The sequence below is a fragment of the Microtus ochrogaster genome, chromosome 6 (assembly GCF_000317375.1).
Source record: "Microtus ochrogaster isolate Prairie Vole_2 chromosome 6, MicOch1.0, whole genome shotgun sequence".
Taxonomy (NCBI): Eukaryota; Metazoa; Chordata; class Mammalia; order Rodentia; family Cricetidae; genus Microtus; species Microtus ochrogaster.
Window position 1 is genome coordinate 27,311,566 of NC_022013.1, and position 15,558 is coordinate 27,327,123.

The 15,558-nt window shown below is 43.2% G+C and overlaps 1 protein-coding gene across 2 annotated transcripts; it reads left to right on the forward strand.

Moving 5' to 3' along the window:
• Window positions 1-7,268: 7,268 nt before the first annotated feature.
• Znf281 (zinc finger protein 281) lies at window positions 7,269-14,793 on the forward strand. 2 transcript variants are annotated; one of them, XM_005348437.2, is made up of 2 exons: window positions 7,269-7,357; window positions 7,574-14,793. In XM_005348437.2, exon 2 carries the CDS (start codon window positions 7,592-7,594, stop codon window positions 10,256-10,258), a length of 2,667 nt encoding a protein of 888 aa, XP_005348494.1. In that variant the 5' UTR covers window positions 7,269-7,357; window positions 7,574-7,591; the 3' UTR covers window positions 10,259-14,793. The 2 variants fall into 2 exon arrangements, with proteins under 2 accessions (XP_005348494.1, XP_005348493.1); XM_005348436.3 differs by having other exon boundaries at window positions 7,578-14,793.
• Window positions 14,794-15,558: the final 765 nt, after the last annotated feature.

Consider the following 15,558-nt stretch of genomic DNA (forward strand, 5'->3'; position numbering starts at 1 on the left):
GGGAGCAAGAAACAAAGCAAGAGATGTGCTTGTTCTTAGATTGTTAACAGTGGTCTCTTTAGTTTTCCTGGCTTGTTTGTTTCTGGCTTGCCTCCTCCCTTCTTGTACTTCCCACTAGGAAGCCAGTGGCCCTGTGGTGAGCATCTTTGTGTAGCCTTCCCCCGTTTACCCTCTTAGATCTGGAGTGAGAAAAGGACTTGGTTTTGTTTTATAAAGGTGGGTACAGAGGGTCCCAAAATCCCTGAAGACCTGAGCTTAATCCCTGTAACCCACACAGGAGAGAAGAGACTCCCAGGAGCTGACCTCTGACCTCCACACGTGCACCCTGATGACAGCCCCCCACAATAGCTAAATGAGAACATATACCATCCTTGTCTCTTCCTTTGATTTATCTTTTTCATTTAACATTACGTAGCTAGTAAACACAGCCGTAACCCATTGTGCTAGCTGGGATGTTTCCAGGGATGGAGGTAGCACAATTTATTCACCCATCCCTTTGTTGCGGGGCATTTAAATGTCTAGTTTTCTGCCTCTGTTCCCAGAGCTTCAAGGAAACACTCCAAATGTACAGACTTGTACACTGATGTCCTTGTTCCCATCAGATGAGGCTCCCAACAGGAACTACTTATAGAAAGTAGGTTGGAACATGATTTATTTAAAAGATAAAAAAGAATAAAGAGATACTGCACAGTCAAAAAAATTCAGTAAATGATCCCAGGTGTGGTAGAACAGGCTGATAATCCCTGTACTTGCTAGATGAGGCAGGAAGAAGGATGGTAAGATCAAGCCGATCCTAAGGTCAGACCTTGTCTCAAAAACAAACAACAAAACAACTCAAAGAAATTCAGAAAATGATGATAATATCTGACTGTGTGGGTACCTAGCAGTCCTTGATGGGAAGTGTTTCCTTGCAACTGGAAGGTACACATCACTGAACGAGGATTCATAAGCAAAGAACAGAAGACAGAACCTGGCTCATAGCTTAAGAGTCACTCTTACAAAGCATGTTTCCTGTTTTGCTTGCTAGATTGGAAGGAAAGCCAGGTTATTTGAAGCATTAATGGCCGTTGAGCCCCTGACTCTGTGAACTACGCTGACTTTGAGGTGACTCAGCTCATGTGGAAGGAGACCTGGAAACTCAAAGCTAGCTAGTGAAGGCGAGCTGCAGCGGGGAGAGTGTTTGCAAAAACAGAAGCCAAACTGGCTGTGGTAGCGATCCTAGCATTTGGCAAGCAGAGGCAAGAGGCAGTAAGACCGCGAGCTCCAGGCTAGCCTGGACTACATAGTAAGAGTCTATCTCAGCAGGTCAAGAGTTGGACTAATGCAGAGGACAGAACTTGCTGAGTGCGTTTGAGGGCCTGGAGGGATTCCCAGGGCTGCAAAACAAAAGAAAAAACGAGCACAATGGAAAGAAAACAAAACAGAAAACCTGCAAAATGCTTTTCTTTCCTCCAATTAAAAATATTATTTTTGGAACAGGACCTTGCATATACATATACTTTCTTATGTAACCAAGGTTATACTCAGCTTGGGAACCTCTAGCCCCCTCTGAATGTTGGGATTATAGGCATGAGCCAATACATCCAGCTATAATATCCTTTTAGTAAGCCTGATATTTCTTTATTTATGTTTTATAATTTTTATTTTTTGAGACAGAATCTCATGTAGCCAAGGCTGGCCTCAAAGATGCTATGTTGCTAAGAATAGCCTTAGCTTCTGGTCCTCTTGCCTCCATCTCCCGAGTGCTGGAATTACAAGCCTGTTCCATCACATCTGGTCTTGTGAGGTGCTGGAGGTCAAATCCAGGGCTTTGTCGTGTTCACTGCACTGACTCAGCTACACCCCCAACTCCACGAACCTAAATTTTAAGGGTCCCACCAATTGCATTCCTTTGAAGCTGGTGACTTAAAACCATGGACGGGTCTATTTAAGGCACGGAAAGAGCCTTACATAAGGAGGAAAAGGCTCTGCCAACCTGTCAGTGTTGTGATACCTGGAGCGAGCCTCAAAGCCTCCTCCTTTCATAAATTAAGTTAGCAGTGCTTGTACCACCCACTTGGCAGTACGGTAGTTAGGAGGAACAAACGGAATTATGTAAATCCAAGTGCAAGGAGAAAGCTATCCATACATTAGCATTATTTATGTTACACACTGAGCACACGCAGGGCCACCACCCTGTTGTTTGTGTCGCCCAGAAAGAACGTCTTATCACTTCAGAGATACTGGCTTTGCAATAGTCGTGAAATGGACCACAGAAGCACAGGGTAATCAAGAAAAATAAAATCACAGACTCCTATCAGTCACTGACTATTACAGATGTGGCCCAGCGGCCTTCTGCAACCGTGAAAACAAGAACAGAGCTGCCTGGCTTCCCAGCGTGTCACAGCTAAGTGAGAAAGAGATGGTGTGTTTTTCCCTTTTCCCTTACAGCGCTATATTTAGCGCCTGTACAGTATCAGATGTGGCTCCGGTGTTCTGTTCCTAGTCCTGGCTCCAACTCACGAGGTACACACCTGCTCACAGGAATCTGGCTTCACTTTGGGTGCTTCCTGTCAATCAATTCTTGTCACTAAAATGCCGAGGGAACTAGTAAATCTATAGGTTAATGCATTTATATAAGTTATTTATGTCTTGGCACATCCGCACACTGGATAGACACGCCATTGGAGTTCCTGGCAGGAGGCACTCTTCAGGTGTGAGGGCTCTTTCACTCTGGAAATGTGGCACTGTATTGTAAGACAGAATGTTGGTGGGAGAATTTGAGAAATCTCAGTGCCAGTTAAGATGGCAGTTGGTTCCCTCCAGCTGTTCTTAAAGGTATTTTTCTCTGCTAGGTGAAAAGGCAGCTAATCACTATGACTCCAGATGCTGATGTCCAGATGTTCCCATTTGGTTCCATCCATGGAGAAGAGATGCATTTGCAGCACTGGGGTTTATGAAATCTGCACAGTTAGATGTCAGCACACTACCGGAACTCCAGGAGCTGCTAACGTTGTGGGGAACATTCCACCTGTGTGGGGCCCACACATAGATGAGGACTATTTTTAATGTTACACTACCCCACTGCCATGGCAGCATCAGGGAGATGCCTCAAGAGAGCCGCAGAACCCCTGGCGTGAGTTTCAGACTTGTTGGCGGTCTGTGGAAGTCGCAGATGGGGTCTTCTCGGAATGTGTAAAGTCTGTCGAGTGGAAGAATAGCCAAAGAGAAAAAGAAAAGCTGAGATTGGAACTTCCTGTATTCAAAATCCATTTTCAGTTTAGATCCTGTTTTCAAAAAGGAGAGGGTTAACTACATTACGATTTAAAACAGGTAACAGAGACAGAGCGCAGTGAAGAACTCTGGGCTGTCCTCATATTCTGCCCAGTTTACCAGGACATGAGGGAAAACATGATCTTCTCCTAACCCTTCCTTTAGAAAAAACTAATCTTAAAAAATTACATATAAGCTGGGCAGCGGTGGTGCATACCTTTAATCTCAGCACTCAGGAGGCAGAGGCAGGTGGATCTCTGTGAATTTGAGGCCAGCCTGGACTACAGGTGCTAGTTCCAGGACAAGCTCCAAAGCTACAGAGAAACCCTATCCCGAAAAAACCAAAAACAAAACAAAACAAAAAAAAAAAAAACCCATAAATTATATGAATGGTCATAGAAGAGTTATTTGATTTTCAAACTATAGATTTTATCTAAACAGCTGAGTTTCTAATTCAGACATCATCATGTGGATTATGTAACATCCAAGAAGTTTGATTTGACTGAGAAATTAATTTATTGCACAAAGAAAAATAGTCCTACTTCATCAATAAAATTTGAGTGACCTGGGCCTAGTGACTTGACTCAGTGGATAAAGATTCTTGGTCGACGACCCAAGACTGACTCACGAAAGCTACGTGGTACAAGGAGAGAACTGCCTCCAGCTGTCACATCACATGCCGCTGTGGCACACACATACCCAGTAAAATATGTGTATACACACACTCATATACATACGATTGCAAAGGGAATTATTGGTGGAAGACAGGTTACTAGCTAGCGTGCCTTTACCTGCAGAACCATCTTGCTGGCAGATTAGTTTTGTTCACCTTTATAGATTAAAATGTTTAGGTTTTTGTCTGGTTTGAGACAGTTTCATCGCACAGTGCTAGCAGGCCTTGGACTCACTATGCAGCCTAGCTTTGAACTCACAGAGATCTGCCTGTCTCTGTGTCCCCAGTGCTGTGGTTAAAGGCGTGCACCACAGCTCCTGGCCTGAGAGTTTCAGGTGATATTTAGATACGCATGGTGAAGAATATCTTTCTTTAATCCCAGCACTCAGAAGACAGAGGCAGGCGGATCTCTGTGAGTTCTAGAACAACCTGGACTACATAGAGAAATCTTGTCTCAAACAAATGAAATGTTTTTAAAATTTAAGTATTATTTTAAAAAGTATTCATACTTCTGGGTGTGATTTCAGTGCTTAGGAGGCAGATGCAGAAAGAACAGAGTTTTAGGCCAGCCTTGACTATACAAAGAGACTGTTTCAAACAGACAGACAATTCACACTGATGGTCTTCTTTGGAAGATTTATTCACCTTAAGTGTATGACTTTTTGCCTGCATCCATGTATGTGCTCCATGTGCATGCCTGCAGGATCCTCTGCGAGAGCAACAGGTGCTTTTAACTGCTGAACTACATCTACAGCCCCGTTATCTAAGCTAATCTCGATAGTTCTGAGGGTTCAAAGGAGCCTGGCTACTTTTCCTGGTAGCCAATAGCCTTATGCATAGCAGGCAACCACAGCACCACTGAACTATGCCCCTAACCCCCAGTGTTTTAATCTTTCAATTATTTTCCAGTTATAAGCATCAAAGATTTTGACAAATATACTAAAGTTGCCGCGGCCTCAAACAGTGATTAGAAATATTAATGTCTAGTGCTAGTTCTGATTTGACTTTGATAATATCCTGACTTTAATTTTTTTTTATCACCCGGCTACCTTCCAGAAACTGATATGCTGATTTTCCTAATGACAATCCTATGTAGTTGGATGCTCTTTTTATTTTCTATCTCTAAAGAATTGACGAGCACAACCAGTGTAAGCGATGTGCTGGTGTGCTGTCATATAAATGCTCAAGGTGCAGCTTCTAATGGTGAAAAACGGGAAACTAAATCGCCCTTGATGAAGTGTGTCTTCTTTGGTCTGTTCCCAGGAAAGTTTATTTCAGGCATTTCTACTGCTGGAATGATTACCGCTAACAGCTTTCCCCCTCCATTTTGTTTTACAGGGTCTTTTCATCTTCTTGATAGATGGGGTGTACAACCCAGAGGTAAGTCTGCTAGGAGTAGCTCAAGGCTGACAGAGTGAATGAGAGAAATGACAGGTTTCTTATCTTGATAACAGAGGGACAAAGCTGGCTTTTCATCTGAGTGTCCTGCTGCCCTTCATGCTTGGACTAGCTTATATGCATCCCAGCTTACTATTAAAAACACTGGCACCCTGAATAAAGGGACAGCCTCATTTCTCACTGGCACTGACTGATAGTTTATTACTGCCTGAAGTTTTTGAATTTTCAGTGGTTAATACTTAGCTATACTTGACAGTTTGGGGAAATCCTTAAATGCAGTTGCATGGGGTTAGAAAGGTACAATGCCTCATCAAACAACCCATAAAATACAGTCCTTAACTTTTCCAGGCAGACTCAGAGAGGCCTGTGTTAGTAAGTAACAGTCCTTATGATTTTAATTGTGAAATTTCTCAGAGAAGATATTTAATTACAAGAAGTCATTTAGCGAAACACCATGAAAAAACGGACATGTAATTTCTTTAAGAAAACACACAACCGGGTAGTGGTGGTGGTATACGCCTTTAAATACAGCACTTGGGAGGCAGAAGCAAGTGGAACCCTGTGAGTTTGAGGCCAGCCTGGTCTACAGAATGTGTGCCAGAACAGGCTCCAAAGCTACAGAGAAACACTGTCTCAAAAAAAAAAAAAAGTTACAAGAATGTCAGGGATGTATAAATACTCCCAGGAAAGATGCTGGTGTAGATGCTTGGGCACTGTGAAAGTGAGTGCTTTTTATACATTATTAGGCACTAATAAGTAATTATTTGGTTTTGTTGGTAGAACTTTTTGTTGTTTTGATTTTTCTAGACAGGGTTTCTCTGTGTAACAGCTCTGGCTGTCCTGGAACTCGCTTAGTAGACCAGACTGGCCTTGACTTCAGAGATCTGCCTGACTCTGCCTCCCGACTGCTAAGATTAATGGTGTGCCCCACCGCCGCCAGGCTTATTGAACTTTAATTTCAAGCTTTTACCTAATTTTGCCCAGTTGAATAATTTCCCCAAATGAATAATTTTGCATGAGCCTCTCGGCATTCTGTACCGAAAGGGTCGGGAGGGTGGGGTATGTATCCTAGCAGAGAGCTTAGAAACTAACGATGGTCAAAATTTTCAAATGAGGCTAGAGAGCAACTAATGCGGCAAGCAAACTCAGATGACTGGGAAAGTATATGGCATTTAAATACCACCTGCTGATGAAGTATGCGTGGGCGTGTTTTACAGGATGGCCGCACCTGGGATTACACGTGGTTTCCCTTTGCTGTAGCCTTCAGGTAGGTTGGCAGTGAGACAATTTTTTTCAACGGTACCTCAAAGGCTCCTCCCCAGTAGAGGCAAGGGCTCGCGTTATTGCCGCCCCATTTGATTGGAAGGAGTAACAGGTATCTGTAATCAATGCTATCACGAGGATAATGCTTTCAGACAGAATCACGTGTGCCTCAAGGAATCCTTTTCTAGGTTTGATTTTTGACTCAGTACTTAGATCGCAAACCCTTAAGGGAAGAAAATGCCAAAGTTTAGTCCTCAGTTTCTCCACCTTCTGCAAACCCCCTTCTCTGCGGCTCCCACGCCACGCTGCAACACGCTCACCAGGCGTCCCCCGACTTCCCGCCCCTCGGGTTCCACCTCCAGAGCGTCTTTTTCCCCCAGAAACCCTCAGCCACTTTCTGCCCCTCGACGCAGCCACCAATCACGTCCCCCCCCCCCCCCCCCCCCCCCCCCCCCCCCCCCCCCCCCCCCCCCCCCCCCCCCGCTGCGGAAGCCCCTCCGCCGTCGGGCTCTAAGTCCCCGTCCCCGCCCCTCCCGCCCAGCCCCCAGCAGCTCCGCCCAACCGCCCCCTTGATTGACAGGCCGGCCAGGCGGAAACTGCGGCGCAGGCGCACTAAGCCCGTAGAGCTCCCCTCTGGTCCGGTCGAGGAGTTCCCGGCAGACACCGCGCCGCGGCTGCGCAGAAGCGGGGAGGCTTTTAATTCCATTGTGGAGAGGACGGCGTTATTTTTATTAACTGGAGGCGACGGCGGCTGCGGCGGTGGCGGAACCCGTAAGTGTGGCCGGCGGGCCGGGCCGGGCGCGGGGGCGGCTAGGAAGGCCGCGGGGCTGAGCGTGCCGAGCCGGAGGCAGCGGGGCTGCGGACGGGCTCCGGGCGCGGTGCGGGTTGGGCGGCGGCGCGGCGGGTCCCAAACGCTGCGGTGGTCCCGGCCCGGGGCCCGGCCCTACCGCCGTTCCCCCTCTTCCCTCCTCTCCCTCCTCTCCGCAGCCAGGCCTCCTCCGGGGTATGAAAATCGGCAGCGGGTTCCTCAGCGGCGGCGGCGGTCCCGGCAGTAGCGGTGGTAGCGGCTCCGGCGGCAGCTCCGGCGGCGGCGGCGGCAGCGGCAGGAGAGCAGAGATGGAGCACACCTTTCCCCAGGGTATGGTTATGTTCAACCACCGGCTCCCCCCGGTCACCAGCTTCACCCGGCCGGCGGGGACGGCCGCCCCTCCCCCGCAGTGCGTGTTATCCTCCTCTACCTCCGCAGCCCCGGCCGCAGAGCCCCCCCCTCCGCCAGCCCCGGACATGACTTTCAAGAAGGAGCCGGCGGCGTCAGCCGCGGCCTTCCCTTCGCAGAGGACCTCCTGGGGATTCTTGCAGTCCTTGGTGAGCATCAAACAGGAGAAACCCGCGGACCCCGAGGAGCAGCAGTCCCACCACCACCACCACCACCACTATGGGGGGCTGTTCGCTGGGGCCGAAGAGAGATCACCGGGCCTAGGAGGCGGGGAAGGGGGGAGCCACGGCGTCATCCAAGACCTCAGTATTCTCCACCAGCATGTCCAGCAGCAACCAGCCCAGCACCACCGTGATGTATTATTGAGCAGCGGTAGCAGGACTGATGACCATGGCACCGAGGAGCCAAAGCAGGACACTAACGTCAAAAAGGCGAAGAGGCCAAAGCCAGAATCTCAGGGAATCAAAGCCAAGAGGAAGCCAAGTGCATCTTCCAAACCGTTGGTTGGAGATGGAGAAGGTGCCGTCCTCTCCCCAAGTCAGAAACCTCATATCTGCGATCACTGTAGCGCTGCTTTCCGGAGCTCCTATCACCTGCGGAGACACGTCCTCATTCACACGGGAGAAAGGCCTTTCCAGTGCAGCCAGTGCAGTATGGGTTTCATTCAGAAATACCTACTTCAGAGACACGAGAAAATTCACAGTAGAGAGAAACCCTTTGGATGTGATCAGTGCAGCATGAAGTTTATTCAGAAGTACCATATGGAGAGACACAAGAGGACACATAGTGGAGAAAAGCCATATAAGTGTGACACTTGCCAACAGTATTTTTCAAGGACTGACAGATTGCTGAAGCACAGGCGCACGTGTGGTGAAGCCATAGCAAAAGGGGCCGCTAGTGCAGATCCTGGGTCATCCAACCATAGTAATATGGGTAGTCTGGCTGTGCTGTCTCAGGGAAATACAAGTTCTTCAAGGAGAAAATCGAAGTCAAAAAGCATAGCTATTGAAAATAAGGAACACAAGACTGGCAAAACAAATGACTCACAAATGTCAAACAATATAAACATGCAGAGTTATTCAGTAGAAATGCCCACGGTGTCTACCAGTGGAGGCATAATTGGCACGGGAATAGATGAACTACAGAAAAGGGTGCCAAAATTGATCTTTAAGAAAGGAAGCAGAAAGAATACAGATAAAAGCTACCTTAATTTTGTGTCTCCACTACCAGATGTAGTTGGGCAGAAATCCTTGTCTGGTAAACCAAGTGGCTCACTTGGCATAGTCTCGAATAATAGTGTGGAGACCATTGGTCTTCTCCAGAGTACAAGTGGCAAACAAGGTCAGATAAGTAGTAATTATGATGATGCCATGCAGTTTTCAAAGAAGAGAAGATACTTACCAACTGCCAGCAGCAACAGTGCCTTTTCTATAAATGTAGGACACATGGTCTCCCAACAGTCAGTCATTCAGTCTGCAGGTGTCAGTGTTTTGGACAATGAGGCCCCATTGTCACTTATTGACTCCTCAGCTCTAAATGCTGAAATTAAGTCTTGTCATGACAAGTCTGGAATTCCTGACGAGGTTTTACAAAGTATTTTGGATCAGTATTCCAGCAAATCAGAAACGCAGAAGGAGGATCCCTTCAGTTTAACAGAGCCACGAGTGGATTTACACACCTCAGAACACTCAGAATTGGTTCAAGAAGAAAATCTGAGCCCAGGCACCCAAACACCTTCAAATGATAAAACAAGCATGTTACAAGAATACTCCAAATACCTCCAACAGGCTTTTGAAAAATCCACTAACGCAAGTTTTACTCTTGGACACGGTTTCCAATTTGTCAGTTTGTCTTCACCTCTCCACAACCACACTTTGTTTCCAGAAAAACAGATATACACTACATCTCCTTTGGAGTGTGGTTTTGGCCAATCTGTTACCTCAGTGTTGCCATCTTCATTGCCAAAGCCTCCTTTTGGGATGTTGTTTGGATCTCAACCAGGTCTTTATTTATCTGCTTTGGATGCTACACATCAGCAGTTGACACCTTCCCAGGAGCTGGATGATCTGATAGATTCTCAGAAGAACTTAGAGACATCATCAGCCTTCCAGTCCACATCTCAGAAATTGTCTAGCCAGAAGGAACAACAGAAAAATTTAGAGTCCTCAACAAGCTTTCAGATTCCATCTCAGGAGTTAGCTAGCCAGATCGATCCTCAGAAAGACATAGAGCCTAGAACAACGTACCAGATTGAGAACTTTGCACAAGCATTTGGTTCTCAGTTTAAGTCGGGCAGCAGGGTGCCAATGACCTTTATCACTAACTCTAATGGAGAAGTGGACCATAGAGTAAGGACTTCAGTGTCAGATTTCTCAGGGTATACAAATATGATGTCTGATGTAAGTGAGCCATGTAGTACAAGAGTAAAGACACCCACCAGCCAGAGTTACAGGTAAGGTCTCGAGTGACCAGGCTGGGAGTCTTCTAATGTAATTTTGTTTTATTTTGAGAACACTGCCATTGGAATGTTTCTACACGATCCTATTAAGAATAATGTAATGCCCTTTCAATGCAACTTTTCATATTTAGTTTATTTTGTTAGTGTGATTTTAGCTGTTTGTATTATGATTTTTAATCAAAATCAATAGATTAAAAATAGTTTGACATTCAAAGTGACAATGTTTAGCAATCAAATTTACATGTATAGATTGTCAGGGAATAGCCCAAAAGTTTTAAATGCAAAAAAAACAAAAAAACAAAAACTACAGGAAAAAAAAAAAAAGAAAAGAAAAAAGAAAAAAAAAACTTTGTTGCTAGGATTAAGGTTATTCTAATTGCTTTACTCTCAGGAAAGTGTAATAACGCATGGGAATTCTGTACGTTATCACCGTAATGGAATATCCAATTTACAAATAGTATGATACACATTTCACTGTTTAAGTTAAGGGATCTTAAACATTTCAGATTGCTCCTTCTGGGCTGATAGAATATACATTTCATCATTTAAGTAAGGGATCGAAAACATTTCAAATGCTATCTCTGTCTGGGCTGATCCAAAATTCTGAGATTGTTGGCTACCTATATTTTGTTGCAGCTTTTAAATGTACTCCAAACTTCCAAACCCATGTTCATTCCAGCTTGGTAGAGCAAATATTCTTGGATCTTTGATCAAAGCCTGGAATGATAGCTTTAATAAAAGAAGGGGGGGAAGCACCCTCCTTATCCAACTATAACAAGGCTGTAATTCCATTAAGTGATTCTGTTAATGTCTAGTACAGTGTTAAAACCCAAGTGGTTGGTTGGTTTCAGTATTAGAAAGTAAGTTGGATTTGTGTAATACATTGAAATTAGGGGTATGCATTATTCATTATACATGGCCTAAAAGCATTCTCTCACTTGTGCTATTACGTACCACCTTCACTTCTGGTTTTTTGGTACTTATTCTTAACTTCCTCTTAAAGTTCTAGGCCTTCTTGTTCCTTCTCCCTGTCGTGATGGTTTCAATTTTAGAGTGATTTGTCATCTAGTAGATGATTGATTATGCATTTTATATGTCTTATGGCATCTAAATACTAAACAATAGTATTTAGTTTATTTACCTTTTTTTAAAAAAAAAAAGCCCAATACAGATTTCCATGTACAAGCTATAGATATTAAAGGGTTGTAATTCCACCTGGTAGCATAGCTTGTGTAACAGATAAGAGTATATATTTACTAGTGACATCAGAACTCTTTGTGAAATTGCAGCCTTTAATGTACATTTTGAAGGGGTGTATTAGTCAGTATTGTACAGGGATCTTGTAAAGTCATCAAAACTTGCTATGAACGCTAATTGCCATTTGAAGCTACTGATAGGCAGTGGCTCTGCTCTAAACCACTTTTTAGCAATTGTATTTTTTCCTGATTATATTTTTTAATGTACTTTGATGTTTATGCTGATGAGTTTTTATGTACTTTTGGTGATGTTTCAGTCTTATGAACTCTTCTGACGTCAGAAAAGTACCACTGGTTGTTTGCGGTCTTATTGTGTAATCAGCCTACCACAGGCTTCCGTGTATAATAAAGTAATTAATATTGTGCAAGTGTAAAACACTTCTGTTATAAAAGCAGTGTTTTGAAAATAAGAAATTATTAAAAATGGTTACAAAATACTAGTTAATTCCCTTTTCCCACCTTCCTTTGGCTTTAGTTAGCTAAAGGGTACCAACTTGTCATTGAAAGATTCTTAGAAAATGTGTTTAATTCTTTTAATACAGTCAGTACTAAAATGTCTGTATGTCCTACTAAGTGCAGTAAGTTCCATTGGGTACAGAGACAAGTGTGATCAAAGGATGGCGAGGACCTTTACCCCTGTATCTCTTAAGCTGTATGATTTCTCTCTTGCTCGCTTTTGTTTTATACAGGTTTTGAATTTCTTTAACTTTTATTGTGTGTACTGAATACTACATATGTATTATTCTGATTGTTTGCTCTAGTTTACTACCAATAAAAGTCCTGTTAATCACAAAATTGAAGAAAGGAGATATCACTTAGTCATATTTTCCAGTTTTCTGTGGATTACATTTCATAAACTAGTCACATTAATGGTATAAATTGTAAGTTAGGAGCTTGCATTTTTATTGTATTTTAATGTATTTTGTCTTTCTAGGTTTATATGAAAATGCATTGACTATTTTGTTTGAGGTGCACAATAATATAAGGAATAGAAATCTAATATGTAAATTAATACTATATTGATACTAGTTTAACCATCCTAAATATTATCCTAGGGAGATATTTATTGAGGCTTTATTTAAAATCATAACGCAATATTTTGGCTCAAGGTGTTATATATCCTTTTGCCTCAAAGGGTTATAATAAAATTACAGAATGATGGATTAAAATGGTCTTGAGCATTTTTAGTAAGAAAAAAGATAAATTGCAGCTAACATGTTAAGAAATTAAGAGCGTAGGTATTAGAAGGAAAAGGTGAAGTTGTAATATAGAAGATGCAGTAAAGGTATTTGAAGTAAATACTAACTTTAAATGATAAAAGAAACTGACTATGGTGACCATGCCCTTAGTCCCAGCACTGGGGAGGCAGAGGCAGTCACAACCAGACTGGTCTACAGTTTCCGGCCAGCCAGGGCCACAATGGGACCTTGTCTAAAAGAAAAAGTTGCATGTCTTTTGAGGTGTTTAGAAAACTGTAGGTTTATTGGCATGGATATCGACGGACTAGGAGTGAGCATACTGAAGGGGGTAGAATGCTCTGAGGCTGTGCGGATGTGTGTGATGATACATAAGTATCGTATCATATCATATCATAGTAAAGGTAAGCATGGACCTTTGCGATTAGAAGGCAGGATAGTTTGTTTTGCCATAGTTACTCCCACACTGTTTCTTGGAGTCAAGTACTAAACAGAAGGAAGTTTCACTCAATCTAAGATGACTGCAGTTACTTGATTCCCTGAAGAGCTTGTTTTTGCTCAAACAGATAAGATTTTAAAACCCGCTTACCTGCCTTCTTGTTTTCCTTTTATGGAATATATACAGATATTATCATTTTAATCAACGGCTTTTGTTTTTAAGGCATGAGACCATGTATGGCTAGGAATATAGGTAGTTCAGATGATAGAGTTCTTCCCAGCATGCACAAGGCCCCTGGGTTCTATCCTATCCCTCAAACTGAGTTAGCCAGCTCTGCCTGATGAGCACTGGGGAGGTGGAGGCAGATGGATAAGAAGTTAAGAGTCATCTCTGGCTACCTGATGAGGTCTGAGGCCAGCCTGAGCTACATGAGACCTTGTCTCGAAGAGAGGCATTAGGTGTGAGGTGGTGAGCACTGTGGTGGGTTTCTGTTGAGATACATAAACAGTAGGGACTGCTCTTCAGCAGATACTGATCAGTAATTTGAGGTAATTTTATGAGAACAGAATGTGCTTAAATTTTTAAGTATTGCAAACATACAAATATCTACCTCAGATTTCATGTATTGCACTAACTTATTAGACAGACGTTCTTGTCCACTTTAATATTGTTTTCATCCCTGATAATCAGCATTTTATAATTAGGTTTAGTGACGTTTAAGCCTGACTGGGTGACTATTTGAGTTGCTAACCTCATGTATAAACCTTAGCCTCTAAACTCATAGGTTCTTGTTGAGCAGAACTTCCCTGGAGAAGGGGAAAAAGAAAACTACAAACTATTTTTAGAGTAAAACATTCCAAAGGCTGTCATTTTCTGCGTTTCATGGTCTTCATGGTCTCGGCAGATATAGACCGACTCAAGCTAGTTCTCAGGACACAGGGCAGGACTGTGCTGAGATGGGTCCCTAGCTGCTGGAGCTGCTGTCTGCGGTGTCAGGGTCTGGGCAGCTGATTATCTGCTTGTGCCCTCAGAGATGCTAGAGTTCCTGATGGAGTTTTAGGGGAATTATGTTATTTTTTTATGTCCTTAATTTATTACTTGGAATGCACAGCGTTAAAGATAGTGCCTTGGGATTCTGTTGTCTTACCCTTGATTTAAAAAAAAAATAGAGAATTTGAGACTACTTAGTTTTAATTAAGACATTGCCTTTATGAGATCATATACTTTTAAAATTCTGCTTTGCTTTTTGTTTTGCTTCAAAATATATTTAAGTGTGACTGGCTGACGTAGGTTCTAATTTTTGTTTTGTCTTTTGAGACAGGGTTTCTCTGTGTAGCCCTGGCTGGCCCGGAACTCCGTAGACTAGGCTGGCCTGGAAGGATTCTAAATTACTAACTTTCTAGCTTATGCAGTGAAATACTGTCTTAAGAGTTTGAGGTTCACAGATTGGACACTTGGTAGACTCAGTGCATCCCTGACTGCACATTAGTGGAAGTACATCTACACGTAATAGTTTGCAAGTCAGTCAACAAGCACATATCTTACATCTTACATATGGACACCTATTAAGAATTCCTTCCTTAGAAAATGCCTATATTCTGAAATTTTATTGTACAAATAAAAGATTAATGCCTGAAATGTATCCAGTTCTAAATTTCTTCATCTGCAGCTCATTTCCTCACCGTCTGTGGGAAACACTGAGGTTCTATAAGGCCTTGAAGTTGTTTGCTGTGCCAGTCAAAGAGCACGCGTGTAGAACTTGGAGTTCTTTGCACCCTTTCTCACCTTGTGGGTGCTTGGGCTTGGACAGTGTTTCTACCAACAGAAATGGTAACAATATAATCATTAGCCAATTCTGGAAGTTCTTAGCAGTTCAAAAGCAGGTTCTGGGTATGTGCTGGCAGATATGCAGACAAGCACACCGGCCCATGCCTTTTTATATATGGATCAGGAGTAAGATTATACTCAGCCCACGTGTGACTAGCTGGGCTGAGGTGTACTGTGCGAGATAAGACATGAAAATATTTTTTATATTCTATATTTTGAAATGGGTTGTTCTTGGGAAATATAAATAAGGGAAAGTTGATGATTTAAACCTTATACACCCAGGGAGAAGATTTGTGAGGGTTTTTTTTTTTTCTGTGTTTTTAGAGAGTAAGAGAAGAATGGGTAGGGGTTGAGTATTAAGGGACAGTTCTTAAAGTCTAGAGGAAAAGGAACAAGTTTAGAAGGAGCAAGGGAAATGGAATCGTTAGCACAGTTTTAGTAGACAGTTGATCCCGAGGGCAAAGGGGATCTTTGGAAATTCGTTCTTCTTTGTCATTCTTTCGGTTCAGACTAATTGTGGCACTTTGGTTTGTTTTGAACTTTAGTACTATTGTGGAACAATTAATAAATAACTCTACAC

Bases quoted from the DNA above. Each gene is read 5' to 3' on its own strand.
- Znf281 (XM_005348437.2), top strand. From the start codon at position 7,592: ATGAAAATCGGCAGCGGGTTCCTCAGCGGCGGCGGCGGTCCCGGCAGT.